Below are 22262 nucleotides of genomic sequence, written 5' to 3' on the forward strand. Positions count from 1 at the left end.
TACATAACAGATATTAAAGAAATAGGAAACATGCCAGAGATGGTGCAGATTATTCAAGGCAGTCTTTGAAAGAAATAATTGAATGACTATTTTTGTATTTTTTCAATTTTTTTAAAGTATGCTTTGTGTGAGGAAGATTGGCCCTGAGCTAATCTGTTGCCAATCTTCCTCTTTTTTTTTTTCCCCCTCCAAACCCCAGTACATAGTTGTATATCCTAGCTGTAGGTCATTCTAGTTCTATGTTGCATGCCACGGATCTGAACCGGGGACCCCCAGGCTGCTCAAGTGGAGCACACAAATTTAACCACGTGGCTGCGGGACTGGCCCCCAGTGCCTGAATAATTTCAGCTAAGATAAATGCAAGAAAAAAATGAGAATGCAGAAAGAAATTATATTTGGAATGAAAAATGGTCCCAACCAGGATTTAATTATAAGGATTAAAGATTAAAAATTTAACCAAATACGTCCATACTATGCATTTTAAAATGGGCAAAATGCCTAGAAGTATATACACAGCCTGCTGAAGATGAAATTGGAAGGCTTAGCTGTCCTATAACCGTAGAAGGAATTCAGTCAATACTTAATATCATTTGAGGAGGAAAGTACCAAAAACAACTCTCTGAACAGTTACCCTACATCTAGATAATTTTACTAGTTCGGTGCACCCTACATCAAAGAAATGGATATGTCTTAGCTTATGGAAACAGTTTACTAGGTGAGAGTACTTCCCGTTGTCATATAGGAGGCTGACATAATCTACATCTAAATGCCACTCAGGACAAAGTATGAGGAACAAACAATTACATGTCAATGTTACTCAACCATATCATTAAAATGCTTGTATAAAATACGAGTAAACAGAATCCAACTAAGTATATATATAAGAAAAAATGATCATCTATGTAGAAGTTGAGTTTATTCAGGAATACAAGCTTGGATTAATAGAAAACTAGTAGTTATAATGACCACTTTTTTAAATAGTCCTTTTATTCACCACTCATTTGAATATTTATTGGGTACTTATCAGGGGCAGCTGCCGTTCCAGGTGCTTGGATTTTATCAGTGAACAAATGCAATCTCATGCTGCAGGGAAGGCATTTAATAAGTATGTAGGCGTTCAGCCCGCAAACTGTGAAATATTAGGAAATTCTACAACCATATATAGAGTGGATACAGGAAAAAAACCTGGAAACAATCTTTTTGATTAAAAGGACTATTGAACGTACAACGTGTAAATTTAGGGCATGTAACATGTTAATTTGATACACTATATGTGGTAATATGATCGCCATTGTAGCAGTAGTTAGCACCCCATCACATTAGATGGTTGTCCTTTTTTTCTTTTATTGGCCGTGAGCTAACATCTGTTGCCAATCTTTTTCTCCCTCCTTCTCCCCAAAGTCTCCCAGTACATGGTTGTGTATTCTAGTTGTACATGCTCCTAGTTGTGCTCTGTGGGACGCCGCCTCAGCATGGCTTGATGAATGGTGCTAGGTCCGTGCCCAGGAACCAAACCGGCAAAACGCTGGGTTGCCAGATTGTGTGAACTTAACCACTCGGCCACAGAGCTGGCCCCAGATTGTCCTTTCTTAGTAGAGTAGTTATAGTTGTCTAGTCTCTTAGCAAATTTGATGGTCATAGTACAACATTGGTGGACATAATCTTGAATGTTAAGGTTTCGGAAAGCATATCCTATTAGAACTGGGAAGAATACAAGATTGCTGCTTTTGCTACTTCTAGTCAGTGTTGTATTGTAGGTCTCATTCAGACTCACAAAGCCAGAAAAAAAAATTATATATATGTGTCCTAAGGATTAAAGCCGAAAAATAAAACTGTCATTATTTACAGACGTGATTTCTTATGGTGAGAAAACTAAATATACTGTTATTTGAATTGACAAAAACATTTAGGAAGACTGCTAGTTACAAATTCAACTGCACTTTATGCATCAACAAAAATTAGAAAAATTCTAATATTAATACTGGTTACAATAACGAGGCAGTTATAAAATGCTGAAAAATAAGTCTAACAAAAATACACAATATTTTTAAAGAAGATTAGAATATATTGAATATTTTTGAAGAGAAACACAAGGAAAGGCCTTCCTTATGTATTAAAAGTCCAATGCATGAGATATTCTAATTCTTCCCTAAAATTATTTAGAGATTCACAAACTAAGAGTATACACTAAGAAAAGAAGAAATAGGCCTATTTTCATTAAAAAATCAGGCAATGATAGAATAACAGAATTGGACACCAGTTACCCAAAAATAACTGCAAAAAAACTTCTCAAAAGTGTCAGTATAATTCAGGCATTTTAAAAAAGATAATTCATTATGTCCAAATTGGGTTTTTCTAGAATTACAAGGTTGATTTAACATTGGAGAAATCAGTGCTCCATAGTTAAAAACAGACGAGTATATGCAATCTGATCAATGACAAGAAAGGCGCCATAGAGAAAAAAGAAAAGATGATCTTTTCAATAAATAGCCCTAGAGAGAGTCATATCCATGCAAGAGAAATTATTAGACATAGTAACACCATATATAAAAATCTATTCCAGATGGATTAAGCACATCAATGTGAAAATCAAAGACAAGGTAGCAGAATGTATTTAAACCACAATGTAGAAGAAAATTTGTGCAGACATCAGTTAGGTTGGATAAGTCTGGCTTTGAAAAAATTAAGAATTCCTTTTCCTTAAGATACCACCACAAATAGAAAGACATCATCTTGACTTCCAGCGATTTTTCACATAAATACACCACTCTGTCATCCACTGTCAACAGAGTGTGGGAGCAAATGTGTTCATTTTACCTCATACAGCATTTAGCATTGCTGTTGCTAGGAGGCCCAGGAGCTGGATGAGGCCAACCTGCAGGATTGACCTCACCCAAAACTTGGGCTCAGTCAACTGTGAACAAGCTTCAGCAGGACTTGAAGTTTTATTGCAGATAACCAATGATGTCATCTAAGACCAGTCTGTTATACATTGCAGCACACAAAGGAGTTACGACTAACCACCTATCCAAGAGAATCATGTCACAACCCACTTTTCTCCAAATACAAATATAATATGAGTGTACCCGGACCACTTCTGATCAGGACTTAGCATTAAGATTGATTCAGTTTATTAAACTGTTGTAAGCCCCATTGGAAGTGACATTAAGCAGCGACAACGTCTATGGCCATACATGCTACCCAAGTGTCAAAAGTATACGAATTTTTTACCTCTAAATTGGAACAAGGTTGTGATGGTTTGTGTGTCTCTATCCTAAGGCTGTTTTCAGGAACTTCCAGTGATGGCATCAAGCACGTTAGAATATCGGGATGTGCCGTGCTCACATGCGGTTTTATATTTCATAGCGTATGGAGGGGATGAAAAACCTAGCAGCAAGTTGCATGCCAGGTGCAGCTCCTGCTGGACACAGGCAAACAATACGGTTGCCTTCTATCCCCATTTTATTCAGGATTTTTATCATGAATGGCTGTTGGATCTTGTCAAATGCTTTCTCTGCATCTATTGAGATGATCATGTGATTTTATTCTTTATTTTATTAATGTGGTGTATCACATTGATTGATTTGCAAATGTTGAACCATCCCTGCATCCCTGGAATAAATCCCGCTTCATCATGATGTATGATCTTTTCAATGTATTGTTGTATTCAATTTGCTAGTATTTTGTTGAGGATTTTTGCATCGATGTTCATTAGTGATATTGGCCTGTAATTTTCATTTTTTTGTGTTGCCCTTGTCTGGTTTTGGTATCAGGATAATGTTGGCTTCATAGAATGAGTTAGGAAGCTTCCCCTCCTCTTCAGTTTTTCAGAAGAGTTTGAGAAGGGCAGATATTAAGCCTTCCTTGAATGTTTGGTAGAATTCGCCAGGGAAGCCATCTGGTCCTGGACTTTTATTTTTGGGGAGGTTTTTGATTGCTGTTTCAATCTCCTTACTGGTGGTTGGTCTATTGAAATTCTGTATTTCTTCCTGATTCATTTTTGGAAGGTTGTATGATCCTAAGAATTTACCCATTTCTTCTAGATTATCCAATTTGCCGGCATATGACTTTTCATAGTATTCTCTTGTAATCTTTTCTATTTCTGAGGTGTCCACTGTAATTTTTCCTCTTTCATTTGTGATTTTATTTATTTGAGCCTTCTCTCTTTTTATCTTGGTGAGTCTAGCTAAACGCTTATCAGTTTTGTTTATCTTTTCAAGGAACCAACTCTTCCTTTCATTGATTTTTTTTTCTATTGTTTTTATTTAAGTCTCTGTTGCATTTATTTCTGCTCTGATTTTTACTATTTCTTTCCTTCTGCTTTTGGCTTTGCTCATTCTTTTTTCAGTTCCTTCAGGTGCACTGTTGCATTGTTTATTTGAGATTTTTTTGTTTGTGGAGGTAGGCCTGTATTGCTATAAACTTGGCTCTTGGAACTGCTTTTGCTCCATCCCATAAATTTTGGCATGTCATGTTTTCATTTTCGTTTGTCTCCAGGTATTTTTTTTTAATTTCTTCATTGACCCAATCGTTTTTCAGTGGCATTTTGTTTACTCCCCACCTTTTTGTGTCTTTTCCGATTTTCTTCTTGTAGTTGATATCTAGTTTCATACCATTCTGGTCAGAAAAGATGGTTGGTATTATTTCATTCAGTGTTCTTAAATTTATTGAGACTTGTTTTGTGGCCTAACATGTGATTAGTCCTGGAGAACGTTCCACGTGCATTTGAAAAGAATGTGTATTCTGTGGTTTTTGGATGGAATGTTCAGTATATATATATACTAAGTCCAACTAGTCTGATGTGTCACTTAAGGCCAAAGTTTCCATATTGATTTCATTTTGGATGATCTATCCGTTGGTGTAAGTGAAGTGTTAAAGCCCCCTACTGTTGTGTTGCTGTCTATTTCTCCTTTTATGTCTGCTGGTATTTGCTTTACATATTTAGCTGCTCCTATGCTGGATGCATAGATATTTACAAATGTTATATCCTCTTGTTGGATTGTTCCCTTTATCATTATGTAATGCCCTTCTTTGTCCCTTGCTATAGTTTTTTATAAAGTCTATTTTGTCTGAGATAAATATTGCTACCCCAGCTTTCTTTTCATTGCCATTTGCATGGAGTATCTTTTTGCATCCGTTGACTTTCAGTTTGTGCGTGTCTTTAGGTCTGAAGTGTGTCTCTTGTGTGCAGCATATGTGGGCCTTGTTTTTTCATCCAGTCAGCCACCCTGTGCCTTTTGATTGGAGCATTTAGTCTATTGACATTTAAAGTAGCTATTGATAAGAATGTACTTATTGGAATTTTGTTACTTTTTTCTGGGTATTTTAGTAGTTCTTCTCTCTTCCTTTCTTCTTCTCCTACTCTCTTCCCTTGTGCTTTGCTGGCTTTCTTTAGTATTATGTTTGGGTTCCTTTCTCTTAATTTTTTGTGTATTTATTCTAGGTTTCTGGTTTGTGATTACCATGAGGTTCATGTATAATAACCTATGTATGTAGCAATCTGTATTGAATTGATGGGCTCTTTAGTTTGACCTCTTGCTAAAAGCCCCACTCTTTTACTCCTCTCCTCTCCTCTCACATTTTGTTTTTGATATCATGTCTAATCTCTTTTTTTTTTTTGCATCTCTATCCATTACCCTCTTATCATGGAAATAGATAATGTAGGCACTTTTTTCTTTTGACCTTCATATTAACGTCATAGGTGGTTGATCTGCTACCTTTATTGTATATTTGCCTTTACCAGTGATTTCATGGCTTTTTTTGATAATTTTATTACTCCTATTTGTGGTCTTCTCTTTTCCACTTGTATAAGTCCCTTTAGCATTTCTTCTGAGACTGGTTCGTTGGTGATAAACTCCTTTAGTTTTTGCTTGTCTGGGAAACTCTTTATCTCTCCTTCCATTCTGAATGATATCGTTGCTGGCTGGAATATTCTTGGCTGTAGGTCTTTTTCTTTCAGCACTTTAAATATATTTTGCCACATGCTTCTACCTGTAGGGTTTCTGCTGAGAAATCAGCTGATATCCTCATGGGGCTTCCTTTATATGTAACTTTTTGCCTTTCTCTTGTGGCTTTTAGAATTCTCTCTGTTTAATTCTCAACATTCTAACTATAAAATGTTTCTTGGCGTGAGCCTCTTTGTGTTTATCTTGTTTGGTCCTCTTGTGCTTTCTGTACCTGAATATCTGTTTCCTTCCTTAGGTTATAAAAGTTTTCAGCTGTTATTTCTTCAAATAGATTCTCTGCCCATTTGTCTCTCTTCTCCTTCTAGGACACCTGTAACACGGATGTTAGTGCACTTGATGTTGTCCCAGGGGTCCCTTAGACTGTCCTTATTCTTTTTAATTCTTTCTTTCTTTTATCTGTTCAGCTTGGGTGATTTCCTCTAGTCTTTCATCCAGCTTGCTGATCCGTTCTTCTGCATCCTCTACTCTGCTATTGAGTCCCTCTAGTGAATTTTTCATTTCCAGTATTGTGTTCTTCATTTCTAATTGGTTCTGTTTTATATTTTCCAGTTCTTTGTTGAAGTTCTCACTGAGTTCATCCATTCTTCTCCCAAGATTAGTGAACATCCTAATGACTGTTTGTTTGAACTCTTTTCAGGTAGGTTGTTTGTTTCTGTTGCATTTAGTTCTTTTTCTGGGGTTTTGTCCTGTTCCTTTACTTGGAATGTATTCCTTTTTCTTCTCATTTTTCCTCTTTCTCTGTGCTTATATCTATGTATTAGGTAGGTCAGCTATGTCTCCTGACCTTGCAGAGGTAGCCTTATGTAAGAGATGCCTCATGAGGCCTAGCACTGTGCTTCCCTCTCATCACCAGGTCCGAATATTCCAGGAGTGTCCCCTGTGTGGGCTACATGTGTCCTTCTCTTATGTCAGGGTTGTTCTTGCTGCAGTGCCTGGGGAGGCTAGGCTGTCTTCCTGCCTGGCTGGTTGTAATGTTCAGCTGCATGTGGCTGTTATGGTCCTTTCAGTCACTATCAAGTGAGAGGAGCCCCAGCACAGTTGGCTGCAAGGTCTAATAGCACATTCCTATTTCAGTTTTTCTGCTAAATGAGTAGGTCCCCAGTGTGCCTAGTTGCTAGGCTCAGGGGCTTATAATTGCTGTAGGCCTCTGGCCCATAAGACTATTGTCAGTTCTGTCAGGAGTGCAGGTGGGTGGGGCAGCACCCAGTTGTTTCAGGCTGTAGAAGATGGTGCTGATCCCTTATGTGGCTGCCTGAGAACAAGTCTACTGCAGCTTACAAGCCCCGCTGACCACGGGGCCACACATCCTGCTGTTACAGTCCTGCCCCATGTGTGCGCCAAGACCCACTGAAGCAGACCCACTTGCCCTCATGCGGAGGCCGCACTGTTGTCCGCAGCCACAAAGGGCAAGGAATGACAGGTACCGCCAAGGCTACTTGGTTGTTTAAGCAATCAGAGGTTATTGATAGAGGAGACCAGAACAAGGAGTGGGGAAGCAAACAACAAATCAGTACTTACAACGTCCACACCGCAATCAGACGGGGAAGTCCCAATAGTTTGTAAGACAGGTGGGAGTGCCGATTGTCCGGGTCTGAGGCACAGCATCCTCTCCTCAGTGAGACTCTCAATTGTTCTATGCTTGTGAGTCCCTTTTATTCTAATGTTTTCTGGGTTCTGACTCAGGGTTTCAGACATTTAGATACTTTGAGTTATTTCTTTTTGTTCCCACGGATGGGATGTTTCTATAGTCCGGTCAGGTGCCCTTCGGGGTGGCCAGCCCAGACAAGGAACATGACGCAGGACATTGTCTTAGTAACTTGTGCCTTGGGGTCAGGGTCGAAGTGGCCATCTTTGGCCCCGAGCCCAGACACATTCTTTCTCACAGGCCCCAGATCCCAGTGTCCCTGGAAGGCGGGGAGGTCAGTGAACTCTGTACACCCACACACTTCACCAGTGCAGGCCTGCTCTTCGCACACGCCCAGCCCTGCAGGCGTGGACCCACTTGCCCAGCTGCAGAGCTTCCAGGCACTCCACCTATGTAGGCAGCTGCCTGACCTGGATGAGCTAGGTTGAATAAGTGCTCTACTGAGTGGGGCAGACTTCTGCAGTCACAGGCCAGGGGAGGAACTCCAACGGCCTCTGCAGCGTCCGTGTCAGCATGCTTATCGTAGGTCACGATAATGGCTACTGCTAGTGTCTTAGTCCCTGGAGAGGGAAAGTCACTCTAGAGAGTTTCTCACAGAGATGCGCCTAGGACCTATCAGGTGAGTCTCTTTTTGCCAAAGGACTGTGTACCTTCTTTCTGGAGATTTTAGCTTCCTTTCCGAAATGGGTGAATTTCTGTGTGCGCCTTTTCAGGGCAGGCTTCTCTTCTCTCTTATGTCTGATAGCTTTTCTGGAGGGTATTCTCTATTATAGTTAATAGCGTGCACACATGTTCATAGAAGCACTATTTATAATAGCCCCAAACTGGAAATATCCAAATGTCCATCAGCTGGTAATTGGATTAGCAAGATGTGGTATATACATACAATAGAATACTAATCTGCAATTAAAAGGAACAATATATTGACACATTGTTACACATGGATGAGCCTCAAATATATGCTAAGTAGCAGAATCCAGATACGAAAGACCTCATATTGTGTGGTTCCATTTATATAAAATCTCTAGAAAAGGTAAATTTATAGAGGCAGAAACTGATAGGTGGTTTTTTGGGCTGAGGTAAAAGTGGGAATTAACTGCAAAGGGACACGAAGTTACTTGTCGAGGTGATAAGAATGTTCTAAAACTAGATTGTGTAATAATGGCATAACTCTATAAATTTACTGAAATTTACATAATCACGGGTGAATTTCATGTATGAAAATTACACCACAATAAAAATGTTAAAAAATAAATGCCTAAAGAGATTTTCCTGGAATTACCCAAGGTAAGTTGAAAAATTTAACCTTTGTTTTCCACAAGATGCATTATACACCAATGTTAGTATACCCCCTCTTCTGTATTGCAATCAATCACCTGCATCTCTCTGGTCCCCTCAGTTTGTACACAGTACACAACAAATGCACGTTGGATTAAACTTAATAGAATCAAAGTGAATTGAAGCCACATCAAATGTCTTTCATTTCTAACAAATTATAATTTTTGAGTAATTTTGCAATTCCTACTATGTCTCCAATAATTACTTTCTTTTTTTCTCTCAATGTCCCTAAACCCATTTGTGATATTGTCTTGATATATCACAGTCTTATTACCTGTGTTAGTTTTGTTTCCTGCAGATGCAGACACTAAGTCAAGGATTCATGTACAAGCATTTTAGTGGAAAGAGAAATGAATGGATGGGAGACAGGAGAAGTGGACACAGGGAAGAAAATATATCCAATAAAGCTTGCGTTAAGTCAGCTAACATTGTGATTGAGCAGAGTTTTAATCCTGTGGGGAAATTCTGGAAAATAATACAAAATCCAAACCTCAAAATTATCCCAGCTAGAGCCAGCCCTGATGGCCTAGTGGTTAAAGTTTAGCACTTACTACTTCAGCGACCTGCGTTTGCTTCCTAGCTGTGGAACCACACCACTTGTCTGTCAGTTGCCAAGCTGTGGTGGTGGCTCACAGAGAAGAACCAGAACAACTTAGAACTAGGATATACAACCATGAACTGGGGCTTTAGGGAGGAAAAACATTATCCCAGGTAAAGGGTGAAGGAGATGGCATACCTCACACCTCCCCTTCAAGGGCTGTCTCTGATGGGCATAATTCCCTGTCGCTTCTGCCACTGCATATTGGGCAAAGTAGGTTTCAGCTGGTGCCGGCCGTTGGCAGTCATGCAATGGAGGTGGTGAGAGGATCCCAGGGGACGTAAGATGAAAGTTGACGGCAGCTGCTACTCCATCCTTCCCTGCAGACTCAATTCTATCAACGTTCTTCTCAAAAAGTTAGTTAAGTTCTCAACACCTCCGCACCTGTGCAGCTATGATTCCTGATGGCGCTTCAGAGAGTCCCAGAAAAAAAGACCACATGACAAAACAACTCTGATTCTACTATATTCACTACTAAATGCTTTAGGATCTTAGAGGGTGTATCTCAAAATTACAATGATGGGAAATTAAGGCCAAATGAAGGTAAGCAAGAAAGGAATGAAGGGGGGCAGGATCACAAAGAATGAAGCAACATCTCAGACTCATTCTAGGTATTGTATTACTGCAAATCATCTGGATGAAACAGTTTTTAAATCTGTATTTCTACTTGGAAGTTGAAAATGGCATTACTGTCCCCAGGAAAAGTAGGATGGCAAAGTGAGCATCAGCTGCCCAACTCAGTCTGTCTCTTCTGTTGAAAAGTGGGATAAATGAGATAAAATATCTCAAAGACAGGTTTTCAAATTGAAATAAAGTCATACAAGTGAAGAAGCAGGCACAGTCCTGATGTAGTATTTTGTTGTGACTACTGTATGATTTTCATTCCATTTCTTCTGGGGAGAACAAGCACACAAACAAATGAACATGAAGGACTGCAACACTGGAAAGGATAATTTTGGGGAAACCGCATCAGCACTTGATATGATAAGTGCTTTAAATCTCAAGTTAGAAATCTCTAGAATGGCTGCAAGAAAGCTGACCCAACATGGAACTATATAAAGAGCATATAGGGAAGAAAAGTCACAAAAGAATAACTCAGGAGGTTGTTGAGGAGAAACTAATACAAAAATAAATAAAAGTGAATCCTAGGTGCTTTGGGAATTGAAGAAATCAAGCATGGCTTTTAGGGGAGAAAAAGAACCAGGAGATTTAAATTTTCAATAATTGTCTTTGGGGCTCACAGTGTCCACTGAGTTCTGAGGAGAGTGACCCATCATGGACAAGGGGCTGCTTGGCTGAGGACCCTTCCCAAGGCCCCCTTCATATTCTTGTTCCTCAGGCTGTAGGGGAAGGGGTGCAGAATGGGAGGAGCGCAGCATACGTCACTGAGGCGATTGAGTTTCTCTGGGAAGAATGGGTCACGGCAGAGCTGAGGTGGACCCCCAGGCTTGTCCCATAGAACAAGGAGACCGCAGAGAGGTGAGACCCACAGGTGGAAAATGCTTTATATTGCCCCTCAGCAGAAGCCATCTTCATTAAGGAGGAGACAATCTGAGAGTAAGAGAAGAGGATTCCAGTGAGGGGAAATGCACACAGGAGGGCAGTTGCCACATACAAGATGATGTTATTGAGGGTGTCAGAGCAGGCCACCTTGAGAACCTGAGCCGGTTCACAGAAGAAATGTGGCATTTCAGTGCCTACATAGAAAGTCAGCCAGCTCAACAGAATATGAAGCAGGGAGATAGATAAAATTATCCCAGCACATCAGAACCGGGAGGCCACAGAGGCATGTGTTCATGAGACCACGTAGTGCAGGGGGTGGCAGATGGCCACAAACCAGTCATTGGCCATCACAGTCAGGAGGAAATCATCCATTCCTGCAAGAACCATTAAAAATCACCTGAGCAAGACATCATATATAGGAGATGTCTTTGTGTCTGGAGGCTCACGAGCATCTTCAGGATGGGGTTGGAGATGAAGCAAATATCAACTCGTCTCTAACAGGTTGGAGAGGAAGACTCACTTGGGTGTGTGGAGGCAGGGATCAGAGCTGGTGGCCAGGATGATGAGCTGGGTCCTGAGGACAGTGACCAGGCACACAGACAGGAAGAGTCAAAAGAAGAGAGGCTGCAATTTAGTATCATCTGAGAGACCGAGGAGGAGGAGGAGAGCTTTGATTTAGAAAATGGAATCTTGAGTCAGACTTCCTAGAATAGAATTTTGTTCCACCCAATTACTATCTGCGTGACCTTGACAAATTTATTTAATCTCTCTTAGCTGCAGATACCTCACCTCTCCAATGAGAGTAGTCAATATTCTCCCCACTGTAAGACTGATGAGTAAATTAAGTGAGATGATGCACGTAATTTTTCTTGTGATGTACAGTGGATGCTTGGTAAATGTGATGTTTGTTCTTAATGTCACAATAAATCTGTCTTGCATGGCTGTCATTATCAAATTTCCTTTAATTAAGAGAGTCATTAATGATGGAATTCTGATCATTATAAACACAACATGTCTGTTAACTCTTTTGACCACCATGCAGCACTTGCAATTCATGAGGATCCCTATGTCTCCACGTTTCAGAAACTGTCTGCCAGGTGGATTCTTCCAAGAAGAGGCAAAAGCACGTGGCCTACATAGATAAGAGGAGGGAAAGAAATCACAAAACCATTCAAATAAAGTACAAAGCGTGTGTGAGAGTGTGTACGTGCTCTGAAGTGGGAATGTGTTGTATTAAAAAACAATGGAATGAATTGCAAAAAACATGATTGATAGATTTGATAAAAAATATTCAATGCTTCTATAAATGAAATTATCCTAAAAGTTGGAAGGAAAATTTAAAATAAATGCCTACATTGTCTAACTTAAAAAGCATCAGTGTTATTAATGTTAGAGAAAATTAATTAAAGAGAAAAATCATTGAAGATGAATTTTGACTGGGAGGTAGATAGAAAAGTCTTCTCTGAAATGTAAATATTTGAGCTGTGAGAAGGATGGACTATGTTAACCAGGGGAAATAAAGGAAGGGCTAGCATATTGGGCCAAGGGGACAGAACTAAGGTTGCCCTGAGGGTGGGTGAGCTGGAGAATGGAAGGATTTGAGAGACCAGTGAGATGGAGAACAGAGAGTGAGGGTCAGGAGGACAGAGTGGGTGAGGCCCACAAGCCCAGCATCCTGTATTATTCCTTGATGTGCCTCTCACATTAGTAATTTTATATTTATTTGTGGGTCAGAGGATGTGACTGTTTTTGCTCATCATTGTCTGTCTAGGGACTTACATGGTCCCTGGCACATAGTAGGTGCTCAACAAATACAAATGTCAGATATAAAATAAAGATTGAGACCCAATGCATTAACTATAACACAAACAAGAAATCTTCAAGCTCACACATACCCTAATATAGACACAAAATTGAATAGTAAACAAATAAAATGTACTCATATCAATTTTAAGAGAATAATACACCAAGAATTAGTAATACATATTCTAGGAATGGAAAGCTGGTTTAATACTGTGATGTTTATTAATATAATGCATCACAAAAATAGGTCGGTGAAGAGAAATCATAACCACAATTACAATTATGCATTTGAGAAAATGTAACAGCCATTAGAGTGGTTAGCAGCCAGGACAAAGCCTTTCACTAAATGAGGAAACTAAGGACATTTTCTAAACCCAATAAAGAATAAAGGATATTCTACATTACAACACTGAAATATTTGTGTTAAATTCATGAACAGACCAAAGCAGTCTATTCCAGCTTCAATCACTTGATAGTTTCTTCAATATTTAAAGAGATTGGTAAAATGATAAAGGAAATTGGGGGGAATACGGAACATCAGAAATAAATCTATTATTTGCAGATGTTGTGGACACTAAGGTGAAACAGCAGCAATCAATACAGAACCACTAAATGCTATCAGCAAGTCGAATCTGCTGCAAAAAGAGGGAATATAATACACAAATCCAATAACATGAGGAACGAAATAGATGGTACTGCGTGCATCACAGATCTGCAGTGAGTAGTTAATGAATAAATGATTGGACACAGGAAAGCCAACAGGAGCCTACAATCATGAGAAAGAGTGGAGAAGAGGTGAAGCCTCTCCCGGAAATAACTTTCATTGGAGAGAGGCTCTAGAGTCCAAAAAGAGGTAGAAGAAAACAGAACGAGAGCCAGAAAAGACTGGTTTCTGTAGAAACTAAAGTACCTTCAAAGTACAGAGACTTCACCTTTGTAGACTAAATAATTATGGCACTGTCCCATCTCATTATTCTGAAGTTAGAGCCGAGGACCCATGCTCCTCTTTTCCTTCTTCCTCCACCAGCCCTCGCTGAGACACAATGAGCCTTTCTGACGGTTATCGCTGAAGATTTCTGTTCGCTGAAGATTTCTGTTCGTTGAGGTCTGCCCCTGGGAACCACAGTTGTATTTTCACTAGGCAGAAATCAGAGAATTATAGGAAAAGGGCAAAAGGGCAAAAGGGACATGCTATTATCATCTTAAGGCTTGAGTTATTAGAACTCCTCATTAAAGAAATTGTTCTATTGGCTTTCCACTTTGCAAATAATTCAGCTACTTTGGGGTACAAATATAAAAGAACAAAATTTTCAGCCAATCTTGTCAAACAGTGGGGGAAGAAGAAGGTATTTTCTTAAAGGAAAAATTCTTTCTTTGGTTTGACTTAAAATGACAAGTTGTCCCCTAAGGAAAGTTTAATTTTTACAGGAAAACCCCCAGGAACCACTTCTCTGTGATGTTTTCCCCTTGGAATATCTTTGTTGATTTCAGGGATCAATTGTTGTCCAGAGTGTCATGGAGGCAAAGAGATCCTTTCTGGAAAAAAGCAGGGTGATTAATAGTTTTCCTTTTATTTAAAGAATTAGCCAAATGAAGATGGAAAATATCCCTTGACATTTGCGGGTGATTTGGAGGTCTCTGTTGATATTTGGGAGGGCTCCATTTAATACCTCTAAATAGAGGGGCCGGGGAAAAAACATTCCAGGCAGAGTGGGTTGAAGAGTGAGTATTGAGGAAACATAGGTGGCAAATATAAATCATATATAAAGTTTGTTAAAGAAGGGGAGGACAGAGGAGAAACAGCCTAAAAGGAATATCATGTATGGGACAATTAAAAAAACAATAGAAGATTCTGGAAGATGATTAATTTCAAGGAGAATGGCCATATTTAGTGTAGGCATGTGATCACAAAGGAAATGCTGACTATGCAATTTGTAGGATGTAGTATACACTCTAAATCAATGACAATCATAATGTGCTGTGTCTCCAATTTAGAGGATACGTGGGTCTAGAAATCAAGGATTGGAAATTAGGAACAGCCTCATCTAATAATCCCTCCCAGTGAGCCGCTTGGAGAGTTTTTGCTTCAGGTCTCCACACCTCTTGCCTCTGCGTGTTTAGAGGTCTTGACTACTAAAGGGGTAACACTTCCAGAGATGTGGGGAAAGCCCCATTAAATTTCAAGCTGTGCTGTAGCCTGGCACTGCAGGTCCCTCATGCCAAGAAGAGGAGTCACTGTCCTGGCAGGTGTAATTTACCTGATCATCAATGTCGTGTGATCATGGTGATGGGCATGCACTGGTTCCCTGCTGTGCTCAGTCGCTGGCTGGGAGCAGCCCAGGAGCAACCTCAGCACACACAGGGGTGGATGCAGATGGCTGTTGGTCAGTCATGCTTTCATGGCAAGAGTTCTGAGTGGTGTGAGCCTAAGTGAGGCAGGTTCCTTTAGCCGAGGGCAATTCACAAAGAAGGCTGAGGGCCGAGGGCTGTCGGATGGCTGCACTCCCCGCACCTGGAAGAAGAATAAGTCCTTAATCCTGAAGGAGGATCTGAGCGATACAGCACAGCAGTCACTAGAGTCCATCCCTTGGGACATGTGAATCAACTTTTTTAAAATTGAGACATAATTGACATAGAACTTCATATTAGTTTCAGCTGTACAACAGAATGATGTGATATTGTTACAGGCTCTTAACATCAGCCCTGATATCAGTCCCCCACATTGAACCCAGCGTACATGGGGTTAAAACTAAAACCCACCACCCCCTTTCCTGCTTCTCTAGCTCCACTCATATGTAAATACCTGTTTCTTTAAACTTGGACTCCTTGAGCTTTACAACTAAATGGGAGTTGCAAATCGTTAAAAGCCCAGGCGGCCTGGTGTTGGAGGCACACTAAAGTTTAGCTGATCATGTGTCCTTGAAGTCTGCCAGGAAAGCCGCTGTCTCAAGAATATCAAGGAGCCGGAGGCTCCCCAGACCTCAACTCCTCACTCCTGGCGCTGGAACCCACCTCAAACAGGAAGACGAGACAGGCGAAGGACGCGCACCTGCCATCCTCCTATCTCACCCTCCCCCCGCCTCGCTGCAAGCAGCCTCTCAAGGCCAAACGCAGGCTGGTGAAAGAGCGCCGACCTGCACAAGCTGCATGTTCCCCCTCCCCTACCTAAAACCCCAAATAAAAATCCCTACCCATTCCTCATCGGGGAGCTAGCAATTTTTGAGGCATGAGCCCTTGCTTTGCTCCCTGTGCCTGGCATGGTAAAAACCTTTCCTCTTCCACTCAAGACTCTGTTCTCATTATTTGGATTGGCATTGGGTTCAGAGACCGAACTTTCGGTTACAATATTTGTACATGTTGGTAAATTATCACCACAATAAATCTAGTTAATGTCCATCACCATGTGTAGTTACAAACTTTTTCTTGTGATGAGAATATTTAAGATCTACTCAACTTACAAATATACAATAAAGTATTGTTAACTATAGTCACTATTCTGTACATTACATCCCATGATTTACTTATTTTATAACTGGAAGTTTGTACCTTTTGACCACCTTCAACCATTTGCACTCCCTCTGGCAACCACCAATCTCATCTCAAGTTTGGTTTTTACTTAATTATTTGTTTAAAGGCAGGCTTGATTGGTATGTTAATGAACAATACACCACGGATCAATAATACTTATCCCAGGAATTTAATGTGCTTCAAATTTAGGAAATCATTTGACATTCATTTATTGAATAAAAAGATCTATATAAAAGTTGGCAAGCCCAATAGGAATCAAAACGTAGATAATTTTTAACAGCACGTGTCTGGGGCAAGGGGATGCAGCCTCTCAAAGTAGGACAATAGGAATATATCTTTCAAACAAGAAATACTGTGCATTTTTCAGTGAAAGATACTTTCTCTTGAACACGGAAGCATTAAGAATGACAATGAGCATGCAAGAATTGCTGCTGTGAACCATAAGTATTTAATATTATTCTAATAATTGAAAACAATTCATAGGATGAAAATAGAAATGGGATGTAAGCATTGTGAATCAAAGACAAATATATCGTTTTTAGTAGATAAGAATTTGAAGGTGGTGAGCCCTCAGATCTTTGAAGATTCAGCACCATGTGGGTCCTTCATCATCCATTTCAACAAATCTCCTAGGGCAGTTGTTTTCAAATTTTAGCCTTGCATAAGATTCACCTGGATCCACCTTATGCACTAATAAGATGCATACACACAAATGGCAGGGCTTTACCCTGGACTTTCTGATTCAGTACATCTGGGATGAAGGACACAAATTCCCAAGTCTAACAAGGTTCCAGGGGATGCTGATGCTTTAGTCTGGAGACGCTTAGAGAGACACTTCATTGTGTCCCTTGTACCTGGTCTAATAAAAGTTTCCCCTCTTCTGTTTCCACCTCCCCTCCTGCACGCCACATCCACCCTTTACTATGACACACTGGTTCTTTCAGATATCATCATGGAAACCCCTGGTGACCCTGACTCTTTCTCCTAGACTGACTTTTCCCCAGAAACTATAGGGAGATGCTCCAGGCACACATCACCCAGGCAAGCTGAATAACAGCTTCCCGAAGATGTCCGTGTACCGATCTCTGGAATGTGTGAAGATGATGTCTTAGATAGTGAAAGGTACTTCGCAGGTGTAAAGAGGTTGAGATGGGAAATTTATCCTGAATTATCTGGGTGGACTCAATGTAATCATAATTGTCCTTATTAACGGAAGCCAGGAGGGCTAGAGACAGATTTGAAGATGCTATTCTGTTGACTTTAAAGATGGAGAAGGTGACCACGAGCCAAGAATGCAGGGACACTATAGAATTTGGAAATGGCAAAGAAACAGATTTTCCTCTAGAGTCTCCAGAAGGAAAGTAGCTCTGCTGATACATTGTAATCTTCTGATTCCCAAAACTGTAAGATAGTGAATGTTTGTTGCTTTAAGCCGCTCCACTTATTTCAATTTGTTACAGCTGCAATAGGAAACACATACACCTCTCTTCCAAAATCTGCCTCTCTTACTGCTGCCTTAGATCGGTCCCCATCATCTCTCCCCTGGACTACTTCAACAGCCTCCTAGCTGTTCCCTCTGCCTCCAGTTTTTCCCACTCACAGCAATCCTAAATTCCTCATATTATGCCTATGATTACAGCATGGCCCTGGTGCTCAATTACTTTTAAAATCCTTAATTTGTCAAATTAGACTCTCAATAGTCTGCCCTCCATCTACGTATCTAGGCTTATTTCAAATAACTCAGTCCATATATCCTCCTGAAATTCCTTACTCTTGAATTTCTCCATGCATATGTGCATGTGCTTCCTTCTTCTCCTAGATCTTACTGTCTTATCCTCTGTGCTTCCCACCAAAACCCGTTCTCCAGTTAACTTTCTACTGATTGTTAGTTATTCAATGCTCAAGTATATTCTCCTATTAGAAGTTTTCCTGGGGCTGGCCCCGTGGCCGAGTGGTTAAGTTCACGCGCTCTGCTGCAGGCAGCCCAGTGTTTCGTTGGTTCAAATCCTGGGCATGGACATGGCACTGCTCATCAAACCACGCTGAGGCAGCATCCCACATGCCACAACTAGAAGGACCCACAAAGAAGAATATACAACTATGTACTGGGGGGCTTTGGGGAGGAAAAGGAAAAAAATAAAATCTTAAAAAAAAAAAAAAAAGAAGTTTTCCTGACTCCCAAATGTTGGCAAAGATGTGGAAAACCTGGAACCTTCACTTATTGCTGATGGAAATGTAAAATAGTGAAGCCACTTTGAAAAACAGTTTGGCAGTGTCTTAAAAAGTAAGCACAAATTTATAATATAACCCTTTGGTTACACTCCTCATTGCCTACCGAAAAGAAATAAAAACACACGTCAGCACAGAGACATGTATGCAAATGTTCATTATATCCCAAACTGGAAATATCCAAATATCTATCAACTGGTAAATGGATAAACAAAATGTGGCATATCCACACATTTGAATACTATTCTGAAGTTGTAAGGAACGAAATACTGATATGTGTCTCCACATGGATAAATCATTATGCTAAATGAAAACCAGATACGAAAGATCACATATCATATGATTCCGTTTATACAAGATATTTAGAAAAGGCCAATTTATAGAGACAGAACGCAGATAAGTGGTTGCCTAGGATGGAGGTGGGAGCGGGAATTAACTGCAAATGGGCACAAGGGAACTTTTTGGGATGACAGAAATGTTCTAAAACTGGACTGTGCTGATGGTTGCATAACTATAAATTTATTAAAATTATTGAATTCACATTTTCAAAGGGTGAATTTCATGGTATGTAAATTATACATCAATAAATCTGTAAAATCCATTTTTAAAAGTTTTCTCTGGAATTACTCAAGCTGATTGAACACTTTTACCTTTGTTTTCAACAGGCTCTATTGCACCCCAGTGTTGTTATGTTCACCACTCTGTGTTGCGGTCATGTTACCTCTTTGGTCCCCTCTTCAGCTTGTCTACAGCAGACAAAAAACACACACTGGAAAATAAACTTAATGGGATCAAAGTGAATTGAAGCCACACTAAATATGTTTTTCCTCACTAACAAATTATGTTTTTTCAGTAATATAAAGATCTTACTAGATACACAATACTTGGTTTCTTTTCTTTTCTTTCACCAAAAGTCCATAGTTCCATTCATGATAATGTTTTGATACCCTTTGCAGTCTCTATGACCTGTTTTGGCTTTTCTCCCTGAAGCAGATGCTGAGACAAGGATTCAGGTGCAAGCACTTTATTGATTGGAGTAGAAAACATAGAACATAGGTTAGAGAGAGGAGAACTGACATAGGGAAGAAAATACATCCAATAAAGCTTACCTGAAGTCAGCTTCCACAATAAGTCAAAGAGTTTTCAGCCTATAGGGAAATTCTGAAAAATGGTGCAAAATCCAGACTTCAGAATTATCCCAGTTAAGGGGTGAAGGAGATGGTGTAATCCATACCTCTCCATCAAGAGCTGTTTCTGGTGGAGCATAATTCCATGTCACTTCTGCCATCATGCATTGAGTAAATTAGGTTGCACCTGGTGCAGACCATTGGCAATCAGGCAATCATGGAGACTTCTACTGATCATTTGTTACTGGTGATGGTGAGAGGATACCAGGGAATGTGGGAGAAATGCTACCAGCTTCTAATACTCCCTCCTTCGCTGCAGACTTGATTCTATCAATATTCTTCTCAAAGTGAACTAAGTTCTGAATGCATTCCACAAGCATGAAACTACCATTCCTGATGGCACCTGCAGAGGGTATCCTGCCCCCAAGAGAAAGCATGTGAGAGAATAAATATTACTCTCCTACATTCATCATTAGATGTTTTTGGACCTTTGGTGTATCTTAAAACTGAAATGAGGGGAAATAAAGGTCCAATAACACAGGGAAGGAAGGAAGGAATAAAGAAAGGAAGAAAAGAAGGAAGGATGGAAGAAAGGAGGAAGGAAGAAAGGAAAAGAGTGAAGAAATATCTCAGAATTATCCTGTGAAATATATTACTAGGAATCACCTGGACAAACTAGCTTTCAAATCTAGATTCCTACTCTTGAAGTTGAAAATCACATCACTGTTTTCATGAAAAGTATGATAGCAAAATTAGGTATGTGGGCTCAGTGTCAGGTTTCCAGATTAGTTTAGCCCAATTTTAATCTATTTCTCTGAAAAATTGGGTAAATGAGAAAAAAAAACCCTCAAGGAAGTGTTGTCAGGATTACATAAAATTATACATGAAAAGTGACAAGAATATCTTTGATATGGCAAGCACTTTGGTCATGACTATTGTATGATTTTCATTCCATTTCTTCCAGGGAAAAACAAACACACAACCCAGTTAAGGTGAAGACATCAGCATTCAGAGTATAATTTTGGGGGGAAATAATGCCAGCACTTGATATAAGTGCTTCAGGTCTAATGCTGGAAATCTCAGGAATGGCTGTAAGACAGTGGACCAAAACCAGAACTTCATGGGCTATAAATATGGAAGGAAAGTCATAAAGGAATTACTGAGGAAGTTATTGAAGAGAAGCTAACACAAAAAGAAATAAAAACAGTCATAGGCGCTGTGGGAATAGAAAAAAATGAAACATGTCATTTGGGGGAGAAAAGGAGCAAAGAGATCAAATTCACAACATTTGCCTTTGAGGCCCATAATGTCCACTTAGTTCTGAGGCAACTGACTAATCATGGACAAGAGGCTGCTTGGCAGAGGAGCCTTCCCAGGGCCCTCTTCACATCCTTGTTCCTCAGGCTGTAGATGAAGGGGTTCAGCATGGGGGTGACCACAGTGTACATCACTGAGGCAATCGAGCTTCTCTGGGAAGAATGGGTCGCGGCAGAACCAAAGTAGACCCCCAGGCTTGTCCCATAGTACAAGGAGACCGCAGAGAGATGAGACCCACAGGTGGAAAATGCTTTATATTTTCCCTCTGCAGAGGACATCCCCATTAAGGAGGAGACAATTTGAGAGTAAGAGAAGAGGATTCCAACAAGAGGAAACACACCTAGCAGGGCAGTGGCCACATACAAGACGATGTTATTGATGAAGGTGTCAGAGCAGGCTAACTTGAGAACCTGAGCCAGTTCACAGAAGAAGTGTGGAATTTCAGTGCCTATACAGAAATTCAGCTGCCTCAACAGTAGAATATGAAGCAGAGAGACCCAGAAAATTATGAACCAGCACATCAGAACCAGGAGGCCACAGAGGCGTGGGTTCATGATGACCATGTAGTACAGGGGGTGGCAGATGGCCACAAACCTGTCATAGGCCATCACAGTCAAGAGGAAACCATCAAGTCCAGCAAAAATCATAAAAAAATATATCTGAGTGAAACATCCTACATAGGAGATGGTTTTGCTCTGTGTCTGGATGTTCACCAGCATCTTTGGGACAGTGGTGGAGGTGAAACAGATGTCGACAAAGGACAGATTGAAGAGGAAGAAGTACATGGGGGTGTGGAGGTGGGAGTCACAGCTGATGATCAAGATGATGAGAAGGTTCCCGAACACAGTGACCAGGTACATGGACAGCAACAATCCGAAGATCAGGGTTTGCAGTTCAGGATCCTCTGAGAGACCCAGGAGGAGGAAGTCTGATACTTCTGTGTGGTTTCCTGCTCCCATGTAGCAGCTGTGTCTGCTGGAAGAGGAGGCGAAAGCAATGTTCAGTGACCAGCCAACTAGCACCTCGGCTGGTCATTACCTTTTGAGTCCACCTTTCCATGTACATCCTTCACCTGCTTTAAGTGACAGTGAATTCACTCGGTCAAATGGAAGTCCATTTTCTTTTAAATGTAATTGTTTAGCCTTTCTAAAATTTAGCAGCAATCTCTTTTTATCTCCTACTCACTCGTTCTAATTCTATTTGAGGCT

At 40.3% G+C, this 22262-nt stretch overlaps 2 protein-coding genes and 1 pseudogene across 8 annotated transcripts in view; 1 reads left to right on the forward strand and 2 right to left on the reverse strand.

The window, feature by feature from the left end:
• Nucleotides 1–19491, forward strand: part of LOC100060160 (zinc finger protein 426) — a 40270-nt gene extending 20779 nt beyond the window's left edge. For 2 of the 7 annotated variants that reach the window (XM_023645493.2, XM_070274138.1), the window contains exons 6-7: nucleotides 6516–6603; nucleotides 12093–12421. In XM_023645493.2, coding sequence (XP_023501261.1) covers nucleotides 6516–6603; nucleotides 12093–12190 — 186 coding nt within the window. In that variant the 3' untranslated portion in view covers nucleotides 12191–12421. Of the gene's footprint in view, nucleotides 1–6515; nucleotides 6604–9232; nucleotides 11993–12092; nucleotides 12422–15778; nucleotides 16106–19275 lie in introns of those variants that run through there. The other 5 variants (XM_070274137.1, XM_070274136.1, XM_023645492.2 and 2 more) reach the window with 5 other exon arrangements.
• On the reverse strand, nucleotides 10821–11674 carry OR7D27P (olfactory receptor family 7 subfamily D member 27, pseudogene; annotated as a pseudogene).
• A 1583-nt stretch (nucleotides 19492–21074) lies between the features above and the next one.
• Nucleotides 21075–22013, reverse strand: OR7D19 (olfactory receptor family 7 subfamily D member 19). The gene is given in 1 exon segment (NM_001390935.1): nucleotides 21075–22013. A coding segment is annotated over 1 exon segment (939 nt).
• Nucleotides 22014–22262: the final 249 nt, after the last annotated feature.

Source organism: Equus caballus, chromosome 7 (genome assembly GCF_041296265.1).
Source record: "Equus caballus isolate H_3958 breed thoroughbred chromosome 7, TB-T2T, whole genome shotgun sequence".
Classification (NCBI taxonomy): domain Eukaryota; kingdom Metazoa; phylum Chordata; class Mammalia; order Perissodactyla; family Equidae; genus Equus; species Equus caballus.